At 42.5% G+C, this 22198-nt stretch overlaps 1 protein-coding gene across 1 annotated transcript in view; it reads right to left on the bottom strand.

Moving 5' to 3' along the window:
• The window catches only part of LOC124788677 (gamma-butyrobetaine dioxygenase-like), a 53977-nt gene that overhangs the window by 24128 nt on the left and 7651 nt on the right, over positions 1–22198 (bottom strand). The window contains exons 2-7 of the mRNA XM_047255962.1: positions 18017–18125; positions 7964–8155; positions 5799–6001; positions 4920–5054; positions 4673–4778; positions 4366–4568 (exon numbers count right to left, since the gene is read on the bottom strand). Coding sequence (XP_047111918.1) covers positions 4366–4568; positions 4673–4778; positions 4920–5054; positions 5799–6001; positions 7964–8155; positions 18017–18115 — 938 coding nt within the window. The 5' untranslated portion in view covers positions 18116–18125. The remainder of the gene's footprint in view (positions 1–4365; positions 4569–4672; positions 4779–4919; positions 5055–5798; positions 6002–7963; positions 8156–18016; positions 18126–22198) is intronic.

Below are 22198 nucleotides of genomic sequence, written 5' to 3'. Positions count from 1 at the left end.
CCCCCCCCCCCCCCACCTCCAGTACACCTCTTGCAATATGCCGATGACACCGCATTCCTCGCCCTAGCTCCTACCCTTCAACGGTCCCAACGCCTTATCCAGAATCACCATGACCTTTTTGCCGCATGGTGTAACCAGTGGCTCCTGAAGATCAATCCTTCCAAGACCCAGGCAATCATCGCAGGTCGTACCACTCGCTCCTTCCGGCTCCTGGATTTTCTCCCTTACCATCTGTGCCCGTTCTGTCCGCCTCATCCCCCCCCTACCTACCTTGGCCTCACCATTGACTGTCACCTTACCTGGATCCCTCATCTCCGCTCCATCCAATCCAAAGTCCACAACCGCCTCCGACTCCTCAAACTCCTCTCTGGCCAGACATGGCGGTTGCACCCCTCTACCATCTTCCACACCTACAAATCCTTAATCCATCCCATCCTCTGTTATGGTAGTCCTGCCTGGATATCTGCCCCCCCCCCAAATTCTATAAGTCCCTCCAGATCGAGTGTCATGCACTCCGCCTTGCCTTCCATATACGCCTCCCGTCCCACACGCAGATCCTCTATGACCTCATTCCTTTCCCCAATCTGCTCCTATTCCTCGAACATATCCGCATACTCTACACCTCCCGCCACCTTGATCCCCCTCACCCCCTGGTTGCTCCTCTCCTCTCCCTTCCCCTCCCCCTGCCACGTCTTCACTGTTGTGTCCCCCCTACCCTCCATCTCTACACCCTTCATCTCCTTTCCCAAGGTGGCTTCCATCAACTCCCCCTCCCGGATGATGCCCTCTCTCCCTCCATTTACCCCTCCTATCAGTTCTGATCCTCACTCCCCCTCCTTTCCCCTGTCGCTTTCCTAGGCTCCCTCTCCCCCCTCCTTCCATCCTCTTTTTCCCCAACTCCCCTCTCTCTGCCCCCTTCTCTCCCCCGAGTCCTTTTGCATTTCCCTCATCTGCCTTTCCCTCTCGCATCACGTCTGCCCTGCCCCTCTCCCCCTTATGAGTCCCCTCCCTCCTTTGGTTCCCCCCCTTTTTTTCGTTTTTTTTCCTCTCCTCCCTCCTTGTCTTCCGCCTTCTCCAGGTCCCCCCCCCCCCATCTGCCCTTGGCTAGGGAGTGTCATCTTTGTGCTGCCATTTTCGTGCAGTGTTTTACAGTGAGTGTTCTGTGTTGTGTGTCTTTTGGAAGTGCTGCGAACGGCCATCAAACTGTCGCTGGGTGTGATTTTTTTTTTTTTTTATCTCGTGCGAACAGAAACCAGACTGTCGCCATGTTTTTTTTTAATTGTGTGTCTACTATGTTACTTGTCTGATTTCTGTGTATTTTATTAACATTGCCAACCCCTTTGCTTTCTGTTTTAACTTTCCACGATTTTCCGCCATTTTACACTTTAAGTCACCGTTTTATCGCCTGTTTTTCTTGTTTCTCTTCTTCTTCCGTTTTTTAAAAAAAGTCTGTAGGCTGTAGAGCAGCGTACTAAGCTGCTCCCAGCCCGCCCCCTTCGGGGGGAATTGAAATTCAATAAAGGAAAAGAAAAAAAAAGCTCAGCCAACCAGTCTAATCTTGCGTACGTCTCTGGACACATCGCCTCGCCTTAGACAGCTTATTTACTTTCTTGTTCTGCGTACGAGTGGACGCGGTTGTTAGGTTTTCTTGTGACTCCGTTGTTTCGATCTTGTTGTTCTTTCTGTCCTTCGTTGGTCGTGTCCGTCCTCTTCCGTTGTGTTGTTGTTCGCGGGCTGCTCCGCGGTTCCCGCCATCAGCCTTCTGAGCTCTCTCAGCAAGATTGTTGAGAAGGTGTTTCTCAAACGCATCACTAGGCACTGCATAAGAAATGACATCCTGAGACCGGAGCTATTCGGCTTCAGGAATCACCACTCCACAACACAACAACTCTTACGGGTCGTTGAACATATAACACATGGCTTCAACACAAACGAAGGAACAGGGGCGGTATTCCTGGACATCGAAAAGGCTTTCGACCGTCTATGGCACAACGGCCTCATTTGCAAACTCAGCGACACGGGATTCCCCGACGGGCTGGTCCGTCTGACACACTCATACCTCACGGACAGGAGTTTCAACACAGACGTGCAGGGAAAACAATCAACACGACACGGTATACATGCAAGAGTACCCCAGGGAAGCATCCTAGGGCCCCTACTGTTTAACCTCTACATAAACGATCTTCCAACCACACACAACACAACGATGGCAATCTACGCGGATGACATTGCCATCCTCGCGCAAGATTGGAAACCATCAAACATTACGTCATGCTTACAGACTGCACTCAGAGTGGCGTGTTAGAGTAAACGTCGACAAGTGCGAAGCCGTTCTGTTCACTAGAAGACCGAAGCAACTGCGCAAACACCGATACTGCAGACCAATAACTCTACATGCACGCCCAATACGTTTCCGTGAGAAAGTCAAATACCACGGTGTCTGGCTGGACCGGAAATTACTCTGGGGGGACCACACACAACACATGACCAACCGTGCAAGCGCGAGGCTCAAATAGCTCTACCCTATGCTCAACAGGCGTAGCACTCTGAACAGAAGGGTGTCGAGGTCCATGTACATGACACTTATTCGACCCCTGGTGACGTACGCAGCTCCTGTCTGGGGATACGCTGCGCCCACACGCCTGCGCCGTCTGCAGCTCATACAAAACAAAGTACTCAAAATGATAAGCAATGCTCCACGATACACACGCATCGCGGACCTTCACCGGGAATACCGACTTGAGACTCTCATGGAGGTAATCCGCAAACTCACCACACTATACAGAAACTCCAGACATTCGCAGAACCAGTTTATTCTGAATCTGGGGAACTACGACCACAACCATAGATGGAAACATAAAAGACCAAAAGACATACTTGTAAGGACCTAACATCTATGGCCAAGCACACGCAAACACAACGGTACAGGTGAGCCCCTGTTAATCAGACGCCATTACTGGATATCCAGCTGGAACACACTGCCGAATAACTGGCACCACGCAGGGAAGCCGTACCGTACACTGTATGCAGACAAGCTCCACACACCCCCCACACAGTGAGATTGATTGTTCCAAGAATGCAGCCGCTGCAGCAAATTGGGATACATAGCCATCGCCTGCCACGGTAATGATGCGTGATACCCACACTAACAAACCCAACTTTGCATGAACTATCGCATCTAGTAAGCCGCTACTGCTCTTACTACCCATCCCACTGTCGCAGAGGTCTTTTTTCCACGGCACGAGCCTTGGCACTTTTTTCCCTCTTCTCTTCAAATTGCTACCCTCATTCGCGTTTCGTCCACTATCTATCACCTGATGGACCGTGTTAATGCGTAAGCCGGCCGGAGTGGCCGAGCGGTTAAAGGCACTACAGTCTGGAACCGCACGACCGCTACGGTCGCAGGTTCGAATCCTGCCTCGGGCATGGATGTGTGTGATGTCCTTAGGTTAGTTAGGTTTAAGTAGTTCTAAGTTCTAGGGGACTTATGACCACAGCAGTTGAGTCCCTTAGTGCTCAGAGCCATTTGAACCATTTTTTTTGTTAATGCGTAGTCTTACCCAGACGCACGGATAACATCACACCCCAGCTTCCTGTGCTCCATTTATTAGATAACTAACATGTTGACGGAGGTGACAGTAGAACTTTTGGTCTGGTCACCACGTTGGTGCGGGCGTGGAGGGGTCCCATCTCTACTATATGTCACTTCAACCCCGCGACCGTTTCGGTCGCCGCTACAACACTAATATTCTCGCTCTGACGCAGAAGAAGGGACGTTGTTAGCTAATCTCCAGTGGACACCATTGGCGGCCCATCGTCGTTGGATAGAAAGGCTGGAGATAGGGTTATTGGTTGAAATTACTGCTACGGCTATTGGTTGGTCGTCATCACTGGCTAGATTCGAAACGGACAGAGCAAGAGAGGGGGAATGTTTACCCAAAATATTATTGTCCGCCGAAGTGACTTGCAGCGCGTTGTTTACGCCGCTCACACACCGCGGCCGCGTATTTACTTTCTTGATGGCGGGGAGCCACGATGTCGTAAGCCTATAGCCGTCCTCTCTATTGAAACTAGATGCATTCTTAGAAATTTCAACCGCTTCTCGGACCTTTCTTCTATAAAAGTTTGTTTCCTTAGCCAGTACACGTACGTTATTAAAATCGATGTCAGAGCCACAGTTCTCATGATGTTCCGTTACTGCCGATTTTGAACTTTGTTTTAGCCGCATGTGCCGTTCGTGTTCCTTAATGCATTCTTTAACGTATCTATTTTGTACGAGCTGTAAGTAAATAGTTGCTCTATTAAAGTTCCAACCCTCGTAAGAGGTCCCATCCTTAAAGCACGGAAGTATAAAACCAGACTTACGTGATGACAGGTGTCCTGTACAAGAAGTAGAAGAGCCTCCCTCCATGCTTTCCAACGTCTGACCATGTTACAGGGACGGTGCTCAGAGTTTTGTACGCCTCAGGGTTGGTAACTTTTAGCTTTTCGCTCAGATAGTAACCGTCAGTCAACAGGTTATCACCTCCAGTTCCTTTCGTCTGCACCACACAGTGAAGCATATTTATCTGAAAAAAATAAATGTTTTATTAGTTATCATACTGTGGGTTTTATGTAGACAAGACTTTTAGTAGTCTTCACTCGTTGCACCACATCAGTGAGAATATCTTACCCCGGGCTTGTTTTCACAATACATAAGATCCGTGTGCATCTCTAGCTTATCCTTGAGGAACGCCACATTTGTGGCGTCGGGTTTGATCTTCACATGGTACTGCAAACTGCAAAGTAACGAAAAATGAACATGTGTAGTCTACGTGGGTTTTGCATGTTCACAAGTCGCCACAAGGTAACGAAAAGAAAACGTTGCACTACAGAGAGCTATTCAGTGTTTCATACAATTAAAAACAAAAAGATCTTACCCATAAGGAGTCCTTCGAGGGTACATTACTTTGTCTCCCAGTTCACGCAATGACTCTACCGTTGGAGGTGTATCGTACATAATAGCGACACCATACTTGGCCATTGCTTCTAGCCACCCACGAAAATGTTCCTGGCTGTAAAAGAAGAGCGGGAGGCGGTAAAGTAGCTAAGTAAATAAAACGCAAAAATTTATTTTTTTAATAACAAAAATAACAAAAACTGATCTAGTATCCATCTTTGGTTGTTTCTCTTGAGTTTACTAAAAATTATAGTATATTTGGAGGTAGTAATTTTTAAAAAGCGTGTGTTGAGTAGACCAACCATGGAGACTGTATGGTCCTCTTAGAAAACATAAACACTTTTGGAAACGACAGGAATAGGACAGCGTTGCTCACGGAATAAAAATCATTGTACAAAAGCAGATACGATGCACTTAAGAGAAATCGTTGAAAATTATGTTCGCGAAAGCAAATATCTCGTAAGAAGAATAGAGACTGAAAGGAGATATGCAAAAGAAATAGAAAACAAAAAGCAATGGAAAGCTTGGCGATCGAAAGAATGAATACTGCGAACTTAAAAAGGAAGTAATGCACGACAAGAAGTGGAAACAGCAAGGAATTAACGCCGAGAGAAAATTTTCGTTGTTGCTAACGAACTGTAACGGACGTTCTTCCCTCTCCAGAGAACAGCTAAGTACTTATCCAGTAAAACGTGAGTTACTGTCAGTTTTAGAGTTAATGAAAGTAGATTAATACCGACGCAGCAACCCAAAGAAGAAAAATTGCAGAGCAAGGTGAAGTTAAATGCGGTCATGAAGATGTTGGAAATTGTTTCGTTCCACTACACAGTCGTGGCTCATTTCACGACGTGGCTTTTACCTGTTTACGACGTCGCTATACTTGAATCTCTGGAGGATGGATTCGAAGTTTTCGGCATTCCAGCCAGCCTTGGGCAGCCTGTAGGTCTCCTCCAGCCACTTCTTCTGGTCTTCCGGGTGGAAGCTGCGGTCCTGGAGCCACTCCAGCGTGTACTGGCTGCTGTGGCCGTCTGACCACTTCACAGATAACTTTTCTCCGTCGGCCTGTAAGAAAGAGGAAGATATCCAGTCACAGTTCAAACTCATTGAATAGTATTGTTGAGAAGGTTGATGGTCCACATACAGGATGACGGGAGTCTATTTCCGTATTTCTGAATGTCGCGGAGCTCCTTTGACGAACGTTACTGAAAGTGCTTTTGGCATTCTTTTCAACGATTGGAGATTTTTCCATCGTCTTTTGAATTAATCTCTAGAAATTCCTGAAGATACGGGGGCTATTCGGAAAGTAATGCCCGACAGGACGCGAAATGGAAATCACAGTGAAAACCTGTTGATGCTTTGCACAGAGGAGTTGGGCAGTATCTCTTGTGTGCCCTTTTGATCGTGTCACGTCATTCTTTTCTGCTCTGAGGGCACAGTGCGCACGTAAAGATGCTTAGAAAACAATGTCTCCTGCCTAGTATGAAGGCCTGGTGAGAGATTTCGCCTGATGTCATGCAGCCCACATAGCAGAGCTGTCGTGCATTTCCTTCATGACAATTCTCAGCCGCGCTCTGCAGGGGTCAATGAAGATGCGAAGTGTTTGATCATGTGCAATGTCGAGTCGGAGCAGCGACTATGTAGAGTAGTAGCTGGAAAGTATATCTAACTGTTGGAAATAAAACATTTTGACAGTGGTTTCCATTTCGCGCCCTATCGGACCTTACTTTCCGAACAGCCCTCGTATTATAAGAAGCAGGTGTGTGTTTCACAATTATGTACGTGATTGAGATGAATACAGATTTGAGGACACTCTGACTACTTGTGGTTTACGTTAAATGTCAACAGGTCCAACGCAAGCAGCAGGAAATGTGAATGGTGTGTTGACGAATTTGCAGAATACATTACCAGCACAGAGGGGCAATTACCACGATTGTTTTAAAATATCTTTGATGACCTTGCTCAAAATATCAATGAAATGAAACATTTTTTGTCTACTTTGTCGTTTAATGACACTGAAAATGTGTTATATGTTCAGTTTGTCATGGCACACCAGATATCCTCTTCTATGAAGGACGTTTGCCTCCATGAAATGAATGCCTCCCATGCTTTAATCTTCTCCAGTTTATTTATACAGGGTGGTCCATTGATCGTGACCGGGCCAGATACCTCACGAAATAAGCGCCAAACGAAAAAACTGCAAAGAACGAAACTTGTCTAGCTTGATGGGGGAAACCAGATGGCGCTATGGTTGGCCCGCTAGATGGTGCTGCCATAGGTCAAACGGATAAGAACTGCGTTTTTCAAAAATAGGAACCCCCATTTTCATTACACATTCGTGTAGTACGTAAAGAGATACGAATGTTTTAGTTGGACCACATTATATTGTTAATTTTAAAATGCGGTACCACTGCACTCTCAAAGATTGCACTTACTGTAGGTTCTCTCAAACATCTCTATTTTCCTGCATTTATTTATTACTGTTTATCTGATTGATATTGCTTAAGTTCCTTATGTATTCTGTAGTTACAGTGACAATTGTCTTTTCTTTTGGTTGGTTTGTGCATCACTCTCCATGTTTCATACCTCCTGATGTAGCCTTGTCTAGTACTAATTTTATTTTATTTTATTAGTTCTGTTTATTAATAGAAACTGTTATGAAGGCATGCATTCCTATTTTGTGCTAAAGGTTTTCTTGTCTACTCCATTGTTATTTATGTACTGTTCAATTTTTACTTTTTCATTGCATTACCACCACACTGTCAAAGATGTTACTTACTATATGTTTCTACTTCAGTCTTGGCGTGTTACTTCTCTTCCAATGTTGTTTGCAAACATTGTAACTTCTTTGGTAATAATACTCAGTAAATGTCTGAAGATGGCCTTGTAAGCCGAAAACCGGTTAACAATAAAAGTAATATTGTAGAACATAAGCAAACTGGTGCTTTTCATTTATTATAAAACAGTTCATAATGTCTAGAGAACTGGCGTTAATACTGATCCAGGGGACAAGGGATTGAGACTTACCTGTATGTCAGCAGGCTTGACGTTGGTGTCCAGCTCGTCCCAGTAGATGATACGCGACATCTGCTGGCTGTTGAAGCACTTAGGGCACTGGCAGTTGTCCCTGAGCCACATGATGGGAAACTTGTGGTGCTCCCCAGAGGACAGCTGTAGCGACACCAGTTCACCATCCACTGTCGCCACAGGTTTTGGGTGCTGCACACAGCATAAGACAAACAGATTACTATTTTGTCGCGAGTATTATTATTACTTCTTCATTATCCCACGTTATAGTAAACAGTACTGTAAACTTACGTTAGTCCTAAAACTCTTGAAAACGTTAAATGATGCCCACTCATCTCACTAAGGCCACTTCATCACCGAAACTGCTCCTAATAATCACCAACTCATTACAAAGGAGACTTACTACAGAGTCTTAATGTTGAACCCTGAGTTCCCATCCGCAACCACGCAGATGTTTTCGCATAATGACTTAACTCCAAATTTACATCATACGGAAACTACCCTCGCGCATGTTTCCCTTGGGCCATGCATAGTACATGCAACAAATCCCACCCCACATACAGCTGGACATAGAAACCATAAATTCTTAACTTACAGCTGGATTAAATGTGTGTGCCCTGTTAACGAACGCTCGTCATCACTAAAAGCCAATAGATGAAGGTTTCTAACAGCCATCCTGCAGAATGTATCCATCCACTCGGGAAACTCTGATGTCTGCCCTACATTCATCATCATGTCAATTGTAACAGCTCGCATAAAGAAGACCACTCCATCTTCAGCTACTTGAACAACTCAAGTTTAAGCTGCACGCTCTCCTTGTAACACTTAAATTCGCAGAAGTCCATTCTTGGTTTCATAGTCCCACATTTCTATGAAAACGGACAACCTTATCTAAGATATTCCGCCAGGTGAGATCACACGTCTGATGCTTCATACTTTTTCCTCACGTAACCCACAATATCTCCGAACACTGGATCAGACCACACTAGATGAGGATTTTTCTCTGCAAATCAAAAAAGCACCGTGATCTTACACTTTATATCAATGTCACCAGTATCTTAATATACCAACGAAACGTGAGCGAAATCTCTTCATTTATCAACAACATCAAAACACGTGTAACCACTTTCTCAAGATTTTTCATATTCCAGTTCCATTAAAAACCTATTTAAGAGTATTATGTTGTTAGACTGAAGAAGAGAAAAGTGTTCTGTTGTCAACCCACCATACGCCGTATGTGATAGGGAATGACAAAGTAAAACTGGCCTGGAAAATATTTCACACACCTTAAGTTAAACAACACAGCTGATATCACTTGCATCTGGAAATTGGATTGATTGTCTTAAGCTACGCGAAACGTTTTCTGGGCCAGTTTTTATTTTGTCTACTCTGCAAATAACTATACCTGGGATTTCTCATTAATATCCTCCAACTTGCTGTTGCAAGACTAACACATCTTTTTCAGTCAGTTTCCAGACTTTTACCAGCAAATCACTTCAATCAGACCTTCGACTTAGTGTGAGTGGCACGATTCCTGTCCTCAAAAGATTACGGTTGGTATCTAAATAGTTTAACATGGTGTTTCTCTATTTGCTTCCTTTAGATGCGTTAAAAATCGCATATGTAGCTAAAGTCAGTAATAAATGCTGGTGTTATGGGCGAGTCCTAATGGTTCAAGAAACTTTCATCCCCAGGCCAGTATTCGGCCATCAGAAGGAGAGATAATGACATGAAGTTTCTGATTAACAGATTGTCCTCCAACATACTGGGTAAAAGATCAAGCTAATGGAGAAACGACATGGGGGCACGCCATTTGATGTCTGCTTAGACCAGGCACTAAAGAAAGGAGAAATTTGAAAAAGGAATCACAGTTTAGGGAGAAGAAATGATATTTTAACTGTGTAACGGCGGCAAAGGACTTAGACGATAAGATGAACAGAATAAAATTTCTTCAAGAAGTTCATAAAATGAGCAGCAGAAGTAACGCACAGTTAACTGAGACCATTCGGTGAAGCTAGGGGAATTAGATTAGAAAATAAGACACTAAAAATAACAGAAAAGTTTTGCTCCTTGGGCAATAAAATAACTGACGACTGCAAAAGTGAAGAGAAATGCTAAGGAAAACTTTTCTCGGAAAGACAAATGATTACCACCAAATACAAATTTAAACGTTAAGAAGTCTTTTTCTGAAAGAATTTGTCTGGAGTGTAGCCTCAAACGAAAGTGAAAGAGGACGATAAACATTACAGACAGAACAGAAGCTTTTGAAATGTGGCGCTACAGATGGTTCAAAATGGTTCAAATGGCTCTGAGCACTATGGGACTTAATATCTGAGGTCATCAGTCCCCTAGAACTTAGAACTACTTAAACCTAACTAACCTAAGGACATCACACACATCCATGCCCAAGGCCGGATTCGAACCTGCGACCGTAGCAGTCGCACGGTTCCGAACTGAAGCTACAGATGGTTTCCGAAGCTTCAATACTAGTTAAGGGGTAAGGAAATAAGTTTACGGTACGACTAAAGGAAGGGACAGGTTGATCAAACACTCCGTGAAGCAACTAGTAATAACTATTTTTGGTAATGGGGGGCGGTGTAGGCGCTAAAAAATTGAAGAGAGATACTTGATCCTGTTTGAGAGGGGTGGAGTAAGCGCCGACGATGAGCTTCATACTAACTCTTCCCTTGACTTTGATATTCATTCATAACAACGAAACATTCATCCATAACGCCAAAAACACTGCACTGTACAAGTTTTCAGCGTAGTTACTCTCAATCAGAGTCCAGAGTAGTGAAATGTGCAGAATCTCAATCAATCAATATTCGTGCTTTACGATAAAGTAAATTATGTCACGGGGCTAGTAGTGTATGTTTGATGTATCAGAGACGCAACACAGATAATTTGAGTATCCGCCATCGCAAACATTTTTGCTCGCAGACTACGATTTCAGAGAGGAAGATGAAAATAATATCATTGTGTTTTGAGACAATATAGGCCTACAGGCAAGATGAGAATATTTCTTATCCGCAATTAAGTCGCTGTTGTATGTTCGGAGACAATAAAAAAAGAATCAATCCTGGTGAATATTACAAAACGCGCTGCCCATAATGTTTACAAAACGCGCTAGCCATAATGTTTTATCATTGACATTAATGCTGACGAACGTTTACAGTACAGAATGAAATTTTCACTCTGCAGCGGAATGTGAGCTGATATGAAACTTGCTTGCAGATTAAAACCGTGTGCCGAAACGAGACTCGAACACGGGATCTTCGCCTTTCGCGGGCAAGTGCTCTACCGACAGAGCTGCCCAAGCACGACTCACGACCCGTCCTCACAGCCTTAATTCCTCAAAAGACAAAGGTCCCGAGTTTGAGTCTCGGTCCGGCACTCAGTTTTAATCTGCCAGGAAGTTTCGTTTGCAGTACAGTTTAGCGTTTGTTGTTGATCTCAATGAAGAGGCAGAGCAGATGCATAACGAAAGACCCTCATTTTAATACGCTATGTCTTTCTATTAAAATGGCAACCATTACGAAGAGACTTCCAATAACTTTCATTCCTCAGAGTGTTAGAATTTAATTTGCTCTTTTTATTCAGTCAAAGATAAAATTTCACTTTTCAGTTCACTACGTATTCAGCCAATAATATATTACAAGTGGCTCTGGATGTTACAGGACAGTAAACAGAAACATGAACTACGTGTTAAATTTTTGCAATAAGGCAAAGTGAAATACAATAGTTGTAAAAAATTACGACTTTTTTTATATCTGTGAATGTTGCCTTTTCTTTGTTTCATGAACAAAACTCTGGCATGCTGGAGCATAAAAAAATAAAAACAGCTTATTAACTGAAAACTGCCAGAAACAAGATGTGCAAACAAACTTTCTAAATGAGACCAGCATTGGTAGAGCGAGCCAGACGAGTTTTAAAGAAAATTATTCCTACTCTTCTTGTGTTTACATAGTACTCTAGTATTCAAAATTCAGCAAATAGGTTTGATAAATTCAAAATTCAGCTAATAGGTTTGATAAATTTCGTTAGTAGCGAAGTTTTAGTTTTTAGTATTTTTGTGGGGACAAGATTGTGGTGTAGTAGGATGTTCAAGGATGCAAAACATAACTAGGTTGCCGCTTTATATTAGACGCTATTATGTGTGTACATCTGAAAATTAGAATAATTAATTAATTTAATGAAGAAAAAAAGAGAAGCTGTTGACTTTATTTACTACTAGCAAACCAGCAATGCTTTGTAGTCGCTAAATACGTATGGCAATTGGATATATATCCGAATATCCTTCTCCGCTCTCTCTCTGTCCACCTTCTTCCCTCTCTCTATATCAATTTCCTCCCTCCTTTCTGTCCATGTCCTCTTCCTCCTCTCTCTGATCTTGACCCTTGTTTATTGTTATTCCCAATGAATCATTTGAGTTGGAACTAAAGCCACTAAAAATGAATGGGTAAATTGGTTGGGTATATGAGGTTGAGAGACTTTTCCTGCTGCTGGATATGTGAGGATAGTAGCTTCATTGACAGTATTTAGCGTAGTTTTAATAGGATTACGAAGTTTCGGATGATTCAGATACCATAACAGTAGCGTAATCATAAGCCCATAAGCCATAAATACAACTTTCCTGTTTTCTGTGAAAACTGTCAGAAAGAAAAATCAGTACATAGCTGCGTATGCACTTTTTGAGATATATATATATATATATATATATATATATATATATATATATATATATATATATATATATGGAGAAAGAATATATACATAAGAGAACCATTTTTTCTAAAGGTTTAATAGTCGTGGTATTGTAGTTAAAACTGACTGTAAGAAAAAGCGAAACCACATACATTCACAGCACAACGTAGCACAGCATTTTCTTTCTCGCAGTCTGTTTCAACAGAAAACCTGTACATTGTTGTTTAAAAAATTGTCAGCCTATGTCTGTCAGACAGTATCGTGTAAAAATATGAAGTAAGTTGGCCAGCTACTTTTGAAGACTTTTAATAACAACATTAAACAACGACTTGTTTTTATACAGTAGTGTAGAGTAATAAGTACGGCAAAGCTTCCAAAGAGCAAAAGATGGAAGCAACCAGACTAAGTAACGTTGAGAACGGCGCGGAAGCTGAAATTGGGTGTTTAAATAAGTGAAACTATCGATCAGATGTTGGAAATGTTAGAAAAATAGATCTTTTGATCAGAGCAATGACTATTGTACCAACATGCATAGCTGAAAGTTGATCAGCACAAATTAGGATATCAGGTGAAGTTTATAAAATCAGCCAGGCACAGACAGGGGTAGCAGAACTTCTCGTCAGTTATCACGTGAAGTTTCTGAAATTATCCAAGCGCAGACTGGGGTAGAAGGACCTGTCTGCAAATTATCAGAAAAAGTAAACAATACTTCAGTTGAACAGGAAAGAATTTTAATGGGACACTTTGATGCACATACATATCAGATGGATAACGAATTGTCTAAATGGTCTTCTGAGAAGGACAAACAAATTAGTATAGTAAGTCACACAAAATTTAATGAATGAGAGGAGAAAGACTGACTAACAACTTCTAAAAAAATGTAGAAACTGACAATAAAATTAAAGAAGCAGTGATTAGCGGCTTGGCAGAAGTTCAGTCTCGGCAGAAGGCCTGACTAGAGCAAGCACAGATGGAACTTTAACGCTTAAGAGAAACTGTAGGTCTACATTTTGCCATGATGGCGCAATAACATTTTGGAAGTGATAAAATCAGTTAAAAAGTGTAGAGTGTACAAGAAAATGTGTGAATAAGGAATCACTCATGGATAGCATTTATGTGGCACTTCAGTCTCCCCCAAAGTTACAGAGCAGTTGGGATATGAGCCAGCTGCTCAGGTTCCTGTCAAACAAACATATGGCATGGGACAGTAGCCATACACTTCAGCCTGAGTTGAGTTCCATTCCAAGTATTTTTGACCAAGTAATTATAAAAATTAACGAGTGACTATCTAAATTTTAGCCAGCACTCAGAACTGAAAAGCACTCTCCTCAAATACATAAATGTGCAAGGCTCTAAAATAACCACCTTTGTACATGTTACAACTGCAGTCTTTAAAATAATATCCATAAATAATTGTCTACATTATGCAAAGCTGCGCTTCAAAAATTCACTTCTTTTTACTGGTGTAACTTTATTCAGTTTAATTGTATACAAGGAATTGTTTTGTATTGTACGAGATTACCTTGTGTTTTACGACTCAGTAACGGTTGACATGTGTGTCTATCCAGAGATATCGCTTACAGTTTTCCCTAATACTAAGTCAAATATTGTTACTAAAGAAGCATAACACCCCTCTCAAAAAATAAGAAATGTTGCATATAAAAATCACTCTGAAAATATAATTTTAGTAAGGCCTTCCGCAAAAGAGATATTTTAAAAGGAAATAATTTTACAATTATTAGTGACAAAAAAGTGATAAAACTATAACGGTGTCAGAGATGTTTAAAAGCAGAAAGTCTTTTCCCATTGTGGGCTTTGTAGCGACAAAGTCAAATAAAGCATAGAATACTATGAATTATGCCTGTGGTCTATTAGTGTGTGCTGGCTACATCAGAGATGCATCGCAGGTAATTTAAATCTCTGCCATCGCATATATTTTTGCTCGCTGACTCCTATTTCGAAGAGGAACTCGAAAAGTAATATCGCTGTCTTTCTAACCTTCATACTGACAAGAAATGACGCTTTGTTACACGCAGCAGAGTTCCCGTTTTATATTCAGAGATAATAAAAAAATCATGTTTTGGTGAGTGTTACGAAAAGACTGGCTTTATCCTTAACTTTACAGCTAACGAATTATTGCTAATCAATATTTACGTTACAGTTGGTTTCAATGAAGATTCAGATGCATGAAGAAAGATGTTCAGTCTCTTTCTAAACAAATCATAAGCATTGTCCACAGACTTTCAATAACTATCCGTCCTGAGTGAGTTACAATTTATTTTGCCTTTTACATTTTGTCAGAGATACAATTTAACGTATTCAAGTTTCAACTTATTATGTACTAGGCTATGCTTTGCAGTTGCTAATTATGTATGGTACTAAGATATATGTCCTAATCTCCTCCTCCCCCCTGCCTCTGTCCATCCCCCTTTCTCTCTCTTCATCTCCTTCTCCTTCCCCTGTCTCTGTCCATCACTTCCGACCACCTCTCACTGTAGATCACTTTCCTCCTCTTACTCCATTCCCCCCTACTCCCTCTCTCCCAACATCTCTTCCTTCCCATTTTCCTTGTCGATTCATATATATATATATATATATATATATATATATATATATATATATATATATATATATATATATATATATATATATATATGTGTGTGTGTGTGTGTGTGTGTGTGTGTGTTTCAAGTAAATCAGTCAAGAGCGTTTCTAGATTTTTGCTAACAATGTTTCGGTGTTCGCTATTATACACATATCAAAAAAAGTTTTGCGTCACCTCGGTTCTGAGAGTTCCGGAACCCGTAAAAAAATTGGAATAGAATTCAACATAAACATCATTTACGCCCTTTTTATTACTCATGAAAACCACACATTACATGTTGTACCACCATACAGCGAGACCTTCAGAGATGGTGGTCCACATTTCTGTACACACCGGTACTTCTAATGCCCAGTAGCACGTCCTCTTGCATTGATACATGCCGGTATTCGTCGTGGCATACTATCCGCAAGTTCATCAACGCACTGTTGGTCCAGATTGTCCCACTCCTCAACGGCGATTCGACGTAGATCACTCAGGGTGGTTGGTGAGTCACTTCGTCCATTAACAGCCCTAGGCATGTTCGATAGGGTGCATGTCTGGAGAACATTAGTCGAGCAATGTCGTTATCCTGAAGGGAGTCACTCACAAGATGTGCACGGTGGGGGCGCGAATTGTCGTCCATGAATACGAATGCCTCGCCAATATGCTGCCGATACGGTTGCACTATCGGTCGGAGGACGGAATTCACGTATCGCACAGCCTTAACGGCACCTTCCGTGACCACCAGCGGCGTATGTCGGCCCCCACATAATGCCACCCCAAAACATCGGGGAACATCCACCTTGCTGCACTCGCTGGACAGTGTGTCTAAGGAGTTCAGCCTCACCGTGTTGCCTACAAACATGTCTCCGAAGATTGTGTGGTTGAAGACATATGCGACACTCGTCGGTGAAGAGGACGTGATACCAATCCTGAGCGGTCCATTTTGCATGTTGTTGGGACCATCTGTACCACGCTGCATGGCGTCGTGGTTGCAAAGATGGACCTCGCCATGGACGTGCATCATGCAGCCTATTGCACACAATATGAGTCGTAACACGACGTCGTGTGGCTACACGAAAAGCATTATTCAACATGGTGGCGTTGCTGTCAGGGTTCCTCCGACCCATATTCCGTAAGTACCGGTCATCCACTGCGAAAGTAGCCCTTGGGCGGCCTGAGGAAAGCATGTCATGGACCGTTCCTGTCTGTCTGTATCTCCTCCGTGACCGAACAACATTGCTTTGGTTCACTCCGAGACGCCTGGACACTTCCATTGTTGAGAGCCCTTCCTGGCACAAAGTAACAATGCGGACGAGATCGAAGCGCGGTATTGACCGTCTAGGCATGGTTGAACTACAGACGACACGAGCCGTGTACGTCCTTCCTGGTGGAATGACTGGAACTGATGGGCTGTCGGACCCCCTCTGTCTAATAGACGCTGCACATGCATGGTTGTTTACATCTTTGGGCGGGTTTACTGACATCTCTGAACAGTGAAAGGGACTGTGTCTGTAATACAATATCATCAGGAGTTCTGGGGACCAGGGTGATACAAAACTTTTTTTGATGTGTGTATTTTATAAATATATTTACGTTCAAGAGAAGACGCTCAGCAGGTATACAGGGTGTTCGGAAATTCCTGTTACAAACTTGTAGGACTTGCAGAGGGGGGTGGGTACATAATATTTTGAATAGGAACCCATGTCAATGGTAACAGTTCAGATGTGTTACGCGTCCACATCTTCTTCCACTCAAGCTAACTGGTCCTTCATCCTTGATCTTCCTACGAGACGTAGTGCACCCCTTCTTGGAAGCTGTGCCATTGATAGTCCTTCAGGAAACGACGTGGCTTTAGCGTGAATTTGCTCCACCTCGCTCTTCAACAGACGATATGGTGAAAGAATATAGACCGAAGTGGTCCAAATGCGTGGCCGCCGTGACCGCGGGATTTAACTCCTATGAACCACTTCTTGCGAGATTTTAAGCAAAGTTTAATTTACGAGTCTCCTACAGATACAGAGGGTGATCTGCTGGCGCGAGTGCTGGCCGCTGCACTGGACATTGTGGAGACCTCAGGTGGGATGAGGTGTGTGTCCAGGACATGCTCCGAATGTACAATGTCTGTAACAACGTTGGTGGTAGCGACATCGAGCCGTTGTTGTAATGCAGTGTTCTGGGTTGTTTTTAGTATTGGAATAATGTAAACACATAATGTTTAACTATTAAAACAAATGTGGTTAAGTGATAAATGGGTGATTGGTTACGGTTCTTTTCGAATTGTTGCCTAATAAATGCAGTGCGTCACGCCTAATTCCTCAAGCAGAAGTGGATGAGCTGCAAATATGAATTGAAATCGTCGTAGAACGGAAACGGTACGTTTCCGGACACAAGTTCCTATACTAAATATTATGTAATCACACCCCTGTACAAGTCCTAGAAGTTTGTAACGAGAATTTCCGAACACCCAGTACAAGAACACACGCGTATTCGAAAGCAGCGTTGTATCAAAATTTCAAAGCCATCGGTGAAGAACTTCCAGACATTGTGAAATGATTAACATTTGCATCTCTACTTATACTGATTAAGGCAGTAGCCTCATACATAAAAAGTATTAGGAACAGCAAACCACCTACAGCAGGGCCTTTACGAAAGAACGTGGTGAGATGCCCCACGTGCTGAACAATCAGTAGCAAGTGCGCGATTAACTGTCATACAAGTAGAACAGAGGCTAAGCCTTGGAGTTGTAGGAGTGTTGGCCGTACCTGCTGAGCTGCTGCACCAGTCTGAGTGGACACCAAACGGCTCTTCCTGCCCACACACACTAGAGAGCGAGAGGCACTAGCCACCAGGTTACGCAGCATTTTCTTTGTCCTGCAACACAGAGAGAACAAACCGATAACAATGAACACTGCTCACTGGGAAGTAGTGGCCGGCTCCGAACTCAAAGTAATGTACGCTGTGACATACAGTATCGTAATATTGTTGGTAGTATCACTAACTGTCACAGTTATTGTCATTATTGCTATTATTATTATTATTATTATTATTGTTATTGTTACTATCAGTGGATGCAGCTGTAACAGTACAAGTAACGCCAGTATTGATAGTTCATAATATAAGTTACTCACACCGCCATATCAGACACTAAAGTCATTTTAATACTAGGTGTGATATTGAAACTCTTATTTTCTGAGGTAACTATGATGTAATACATACTGTACGTGTGAAAGCCTGGTCTGGTGTAGGAGATAGGCTGATGGGCCCTAATCGGAGCAAAATAAAAAATGACGAATCTAAAACATCTTCGGCAGTCTAAATTTCCAGTTATTTTACTTGTGCACCAGTTTAGCGCTACATCACGCCATCTTCACGCCCCTTATCGACATGTAGGAAGAATGCCACCTCTGGTCCAGTCGAAGTAGGGGTCAGCATACGGTGACTGATACCCGCAGATTTCTTGGTAATACAGCGATCCTTTCGATCATCACTTCTACATCTACATCTACATCTATACGGTTACTCTGCAATGCACACTTAAGTGCCTGGCAGAGGGTTCATCGAACCATTTTCATACTACTTCACTACCATTCCACTCTCGAATGGCGCGTGGGAAAAAGGAACACCTAAATCTTTTCCTTCGAGCTCTGATTTCTCTTATTTTATTATGATGGTCATTTCTCCCTACGTAGGTGGGTGTCAACAAAATATTTACGCATTCGGAAGAGAAAGTTGGTGATTGAAATTTCGTAAATAGATCTCGCCACATAGAAAACCGCCTTTGTTTCAGTGACTGCCACCCCAACTCGCGTATCATATCAGTGACACTCTCACCCCTGTTGCGCGATAACACGTAACGAGCTGCCCTTCTTTGCACTTTTTCGATGTCCTCCGTCAATCCTATCTGGTAAGGATCCCATACTGCGCAGCAATATTCTAGCAGAGGACGGACAATTGTAATGTAGGCTGTCTCTTTAGTGGGTTTGTCGCATCTTCTAAGTAATCTAAGTGCTCTGCCAACAAAGCGCAGTCTTTGTTTCGCCTTCCCCACAATATTATCTATGTGGTCTTTCCAATTTAAGTTGCTCGAAATTGTAATTCCTAGGTATTTAGTCGAATTGACAGCCCTTACATTAGAGCGATTTATCGTATACCCAAAATTTATCGGATTTCTTCCCGTCTGTTTCTCAACTGCTGGCAAGTGTTGATCGAAGGAACTGCTGTGTTATGAAGTAATCTATGGATACCATTCACTGAATGCTGGCCAGAAGTGGGATTCTTCCTACACGTTGGTCAGGGGCCTGAAGATGGCGCAATGTAGCCCCGAAACTGGTTGCTCAAATAGAATAACTACTGGAAATTTAGAGATCTGAAGGTGTTTTAATTTGTCATATTATATTGAAGAACCGACGTCTCGCAACCATCTGTTTAAAAAATGGTTCAAATGGCTCTGAGCACTATAGAACTTAACTGCTGAGGTCATCAGTCCCGTAGAACATAGAACTACTTAAACCTAACTAACCTAAGGACATCACACACATCCGTGCCCGAGGCAGGATTCGAACCTCCGACCGTAGCGGTCGCGCGTTTCCAGACACAAGCGCCTAGAACCGCTCGACCACTCCGGCCGGCCCATCTATTTAAGATGGACTTACAGAGACTAATCAGATCAGATTAAATAAATGAATAAATAATAAAAATTAATATTTTACGCACTTCTCCATTCGATGCTGACTAGAGCGAGCGAGCTATTGTGGAACTTTATCCTTTCCAGCCAAATATTCTAGCAGGCTAGCTGTGTGACAGAAAAGATACCAAGTGGCAACATTTGTTTCCCGTTATAACCAAGGAAAACTGTCCGAAAACCTTGGTCGAATCTAGGGTATTGGAGCTATTTTAATTTATTTCTGGGCAACGTTGTCCATTGTCCAATATATAGCGTATTCGGAAACTCCCGTTACAAACTTCCAGGGGACTGAGTAGACAATATTTAGAACTGGAACCCAGCTCCGAAAACGTACGATTTCCGTGTTAGAGCCGTTAGAAAACATGTTTGCTAGGTAGGTATGCAACAGGGTAGTAATGATCGAGGGTGCTTACGTCGAATCAGCTGACGGCATTTGACGTCTGTCCTACCCCTCTGGCCTGTTTCAAGTTTGTTTAAACTGTCTCAGAGTTAGAACTTCGTGGTTGAGTACACGTTTGCAGAATACACCGACATGAGCTTTCTGTACCGCGAATCTCATGGTAATGGAGGAGCTCTTCGTCACCTTCATCAAGATCATCATCCAAAACGTCCAAATCGATCGCATACCTTTTCCCCACTACGAAACGGGTTAGAGAAAGGGGTAATTTCATCGTCAGCGGGAGTAACTGTGGTACTTCACGGAGACGCGGCACACCCCATTTGGAAGAGGCCTTACTGTAGACAATAGAGTTTGTGAAAACTAAGTTTCCTTTTTGTTTCTTTGGTTATTAAATGAGAGGAACTGTAGAATAAGTGATGTACTGGGTCACGCCTAATAAATTACTTGTAAAAGTGGTCACGTTACCAACAAGTTTTTAGATGGCAGTAGAATATTGTGTATCTCTCCTAGGAGCTGTCAGGCGCATTTTCTCTGATGTTTCGGCATGCATTTGCAATTTCGTCTTTGCTATGTGTAGCTAGTCTGCCAAAGCAAATGCTGCTCACCACCTCTTTTATGCGATGCCCAGTGTCGAAAGAAAACGTCTGTTTGTTTCCCGTTATAAACAAAATTATTTTTAAAGTTGAGTTTTACGTGTCCATTCCATAGGGCGGTCCCATATTAGTATAGTGCGATATTCGTTTTACCGGCATGTATTAACAGGGATAAGGAAACACGGAACGGTGTTCCGAAAGGATAGGCTAAACACGGTTGGCGGTGGCGTGTTTGTTCCTGTTAGAAGTAGTTTTACTTGTCGCGAAGTTGAAGTAGATACTTTGTGTGAGTTAGTATGGGCAGAGGTCATTGTTGGCAACCGGAATAAAATCAAAATTGGATCCTTTTACCGACCTCCCAATTCAGTTAATACAGTTGCTGAAAGGTTCAAAGAAAACTTGAGTTTGATTTCAAACATGTACCTGACTCATACGATAATAGCTGGTGGTGGCTTTAATTTACCCTCGATATGTTGGTGAATATACATGTTTAATTCCGGTGGTATGCATATAATATCATCCGAAATTGTGCTAAACACATTCTCTGAAAATTAATTCGAGCAGTTAGTTCATGAGCCCATGCGAATAGTAAACCGTTGTGAAAACACACTTGACCTCTTAGCAACAAATAATCCTGAGTTAATAACGAGCATCAGAACCGATTCAGGGATTATTGAACACAGGGTTGTCGTAGCGAGACTGAATACTGTAATCCCCAAATCCTCGAAAAATAAGCGAAAAATATACCTATTCAAAAAAGCAGATAAAAATTCACTTGACGTTTTCCTGAGAGACAATCTCCACTCATTCCAAATTAATAATATAAGTGTAGATCAGATGTGGCTTAAATTCAGAGAAATAGTATCGGCAGCAATTGAGAGATTTATACCAAATAAATTAACAAACGACGGAGCTGATTCTCCTTGGTACACTCTGGGTTAGAACACTGTTGCAGATACAACGAAACAAACATGCCAAATTTAAACAGACGCAAAATTCCCAAGACTGGCAATCTTCTGGTCCAGACTGTATACCAGTTAGGTTCCTTTCGGAGTAAGCTGATACATTAACAATCATATACAACCGTTCGCTCGACGAAAGACCCGTACGCAAAGACTGGAAATTTGTACAGGTGACACAAACATTCAAGAAAGGTAGTACGAGTAATCCACTAAATTACAGGCCCCTATCGTTGACGTCGATATGCAGCAGGATTGTGGAACATGTATTGAGTTCGAACATTATGAATTACTTCGAAGAAAACGGT

The sequence above is a fragment of the Schistocerca piceifrons genome, chromosome 1 (assembly GCF_021461385.2).
Source record: "Schistocerca piceifrons isolate TAMUIC-IGC-003096 chromosome 1, iqSchPice1.1, whole genome shotgun sequence".
Lineage (NCBI taxonomy): Eukaryota > Metazoa > Arthropoda > Insecta > Orthoptera > Acrididae > Schistocerca > Schistocerca piceifrons.
Note: the sequence above shows the minus strand (reverse complement) of the source record. Positions and strands in the feature narration are given on the sequence as shown.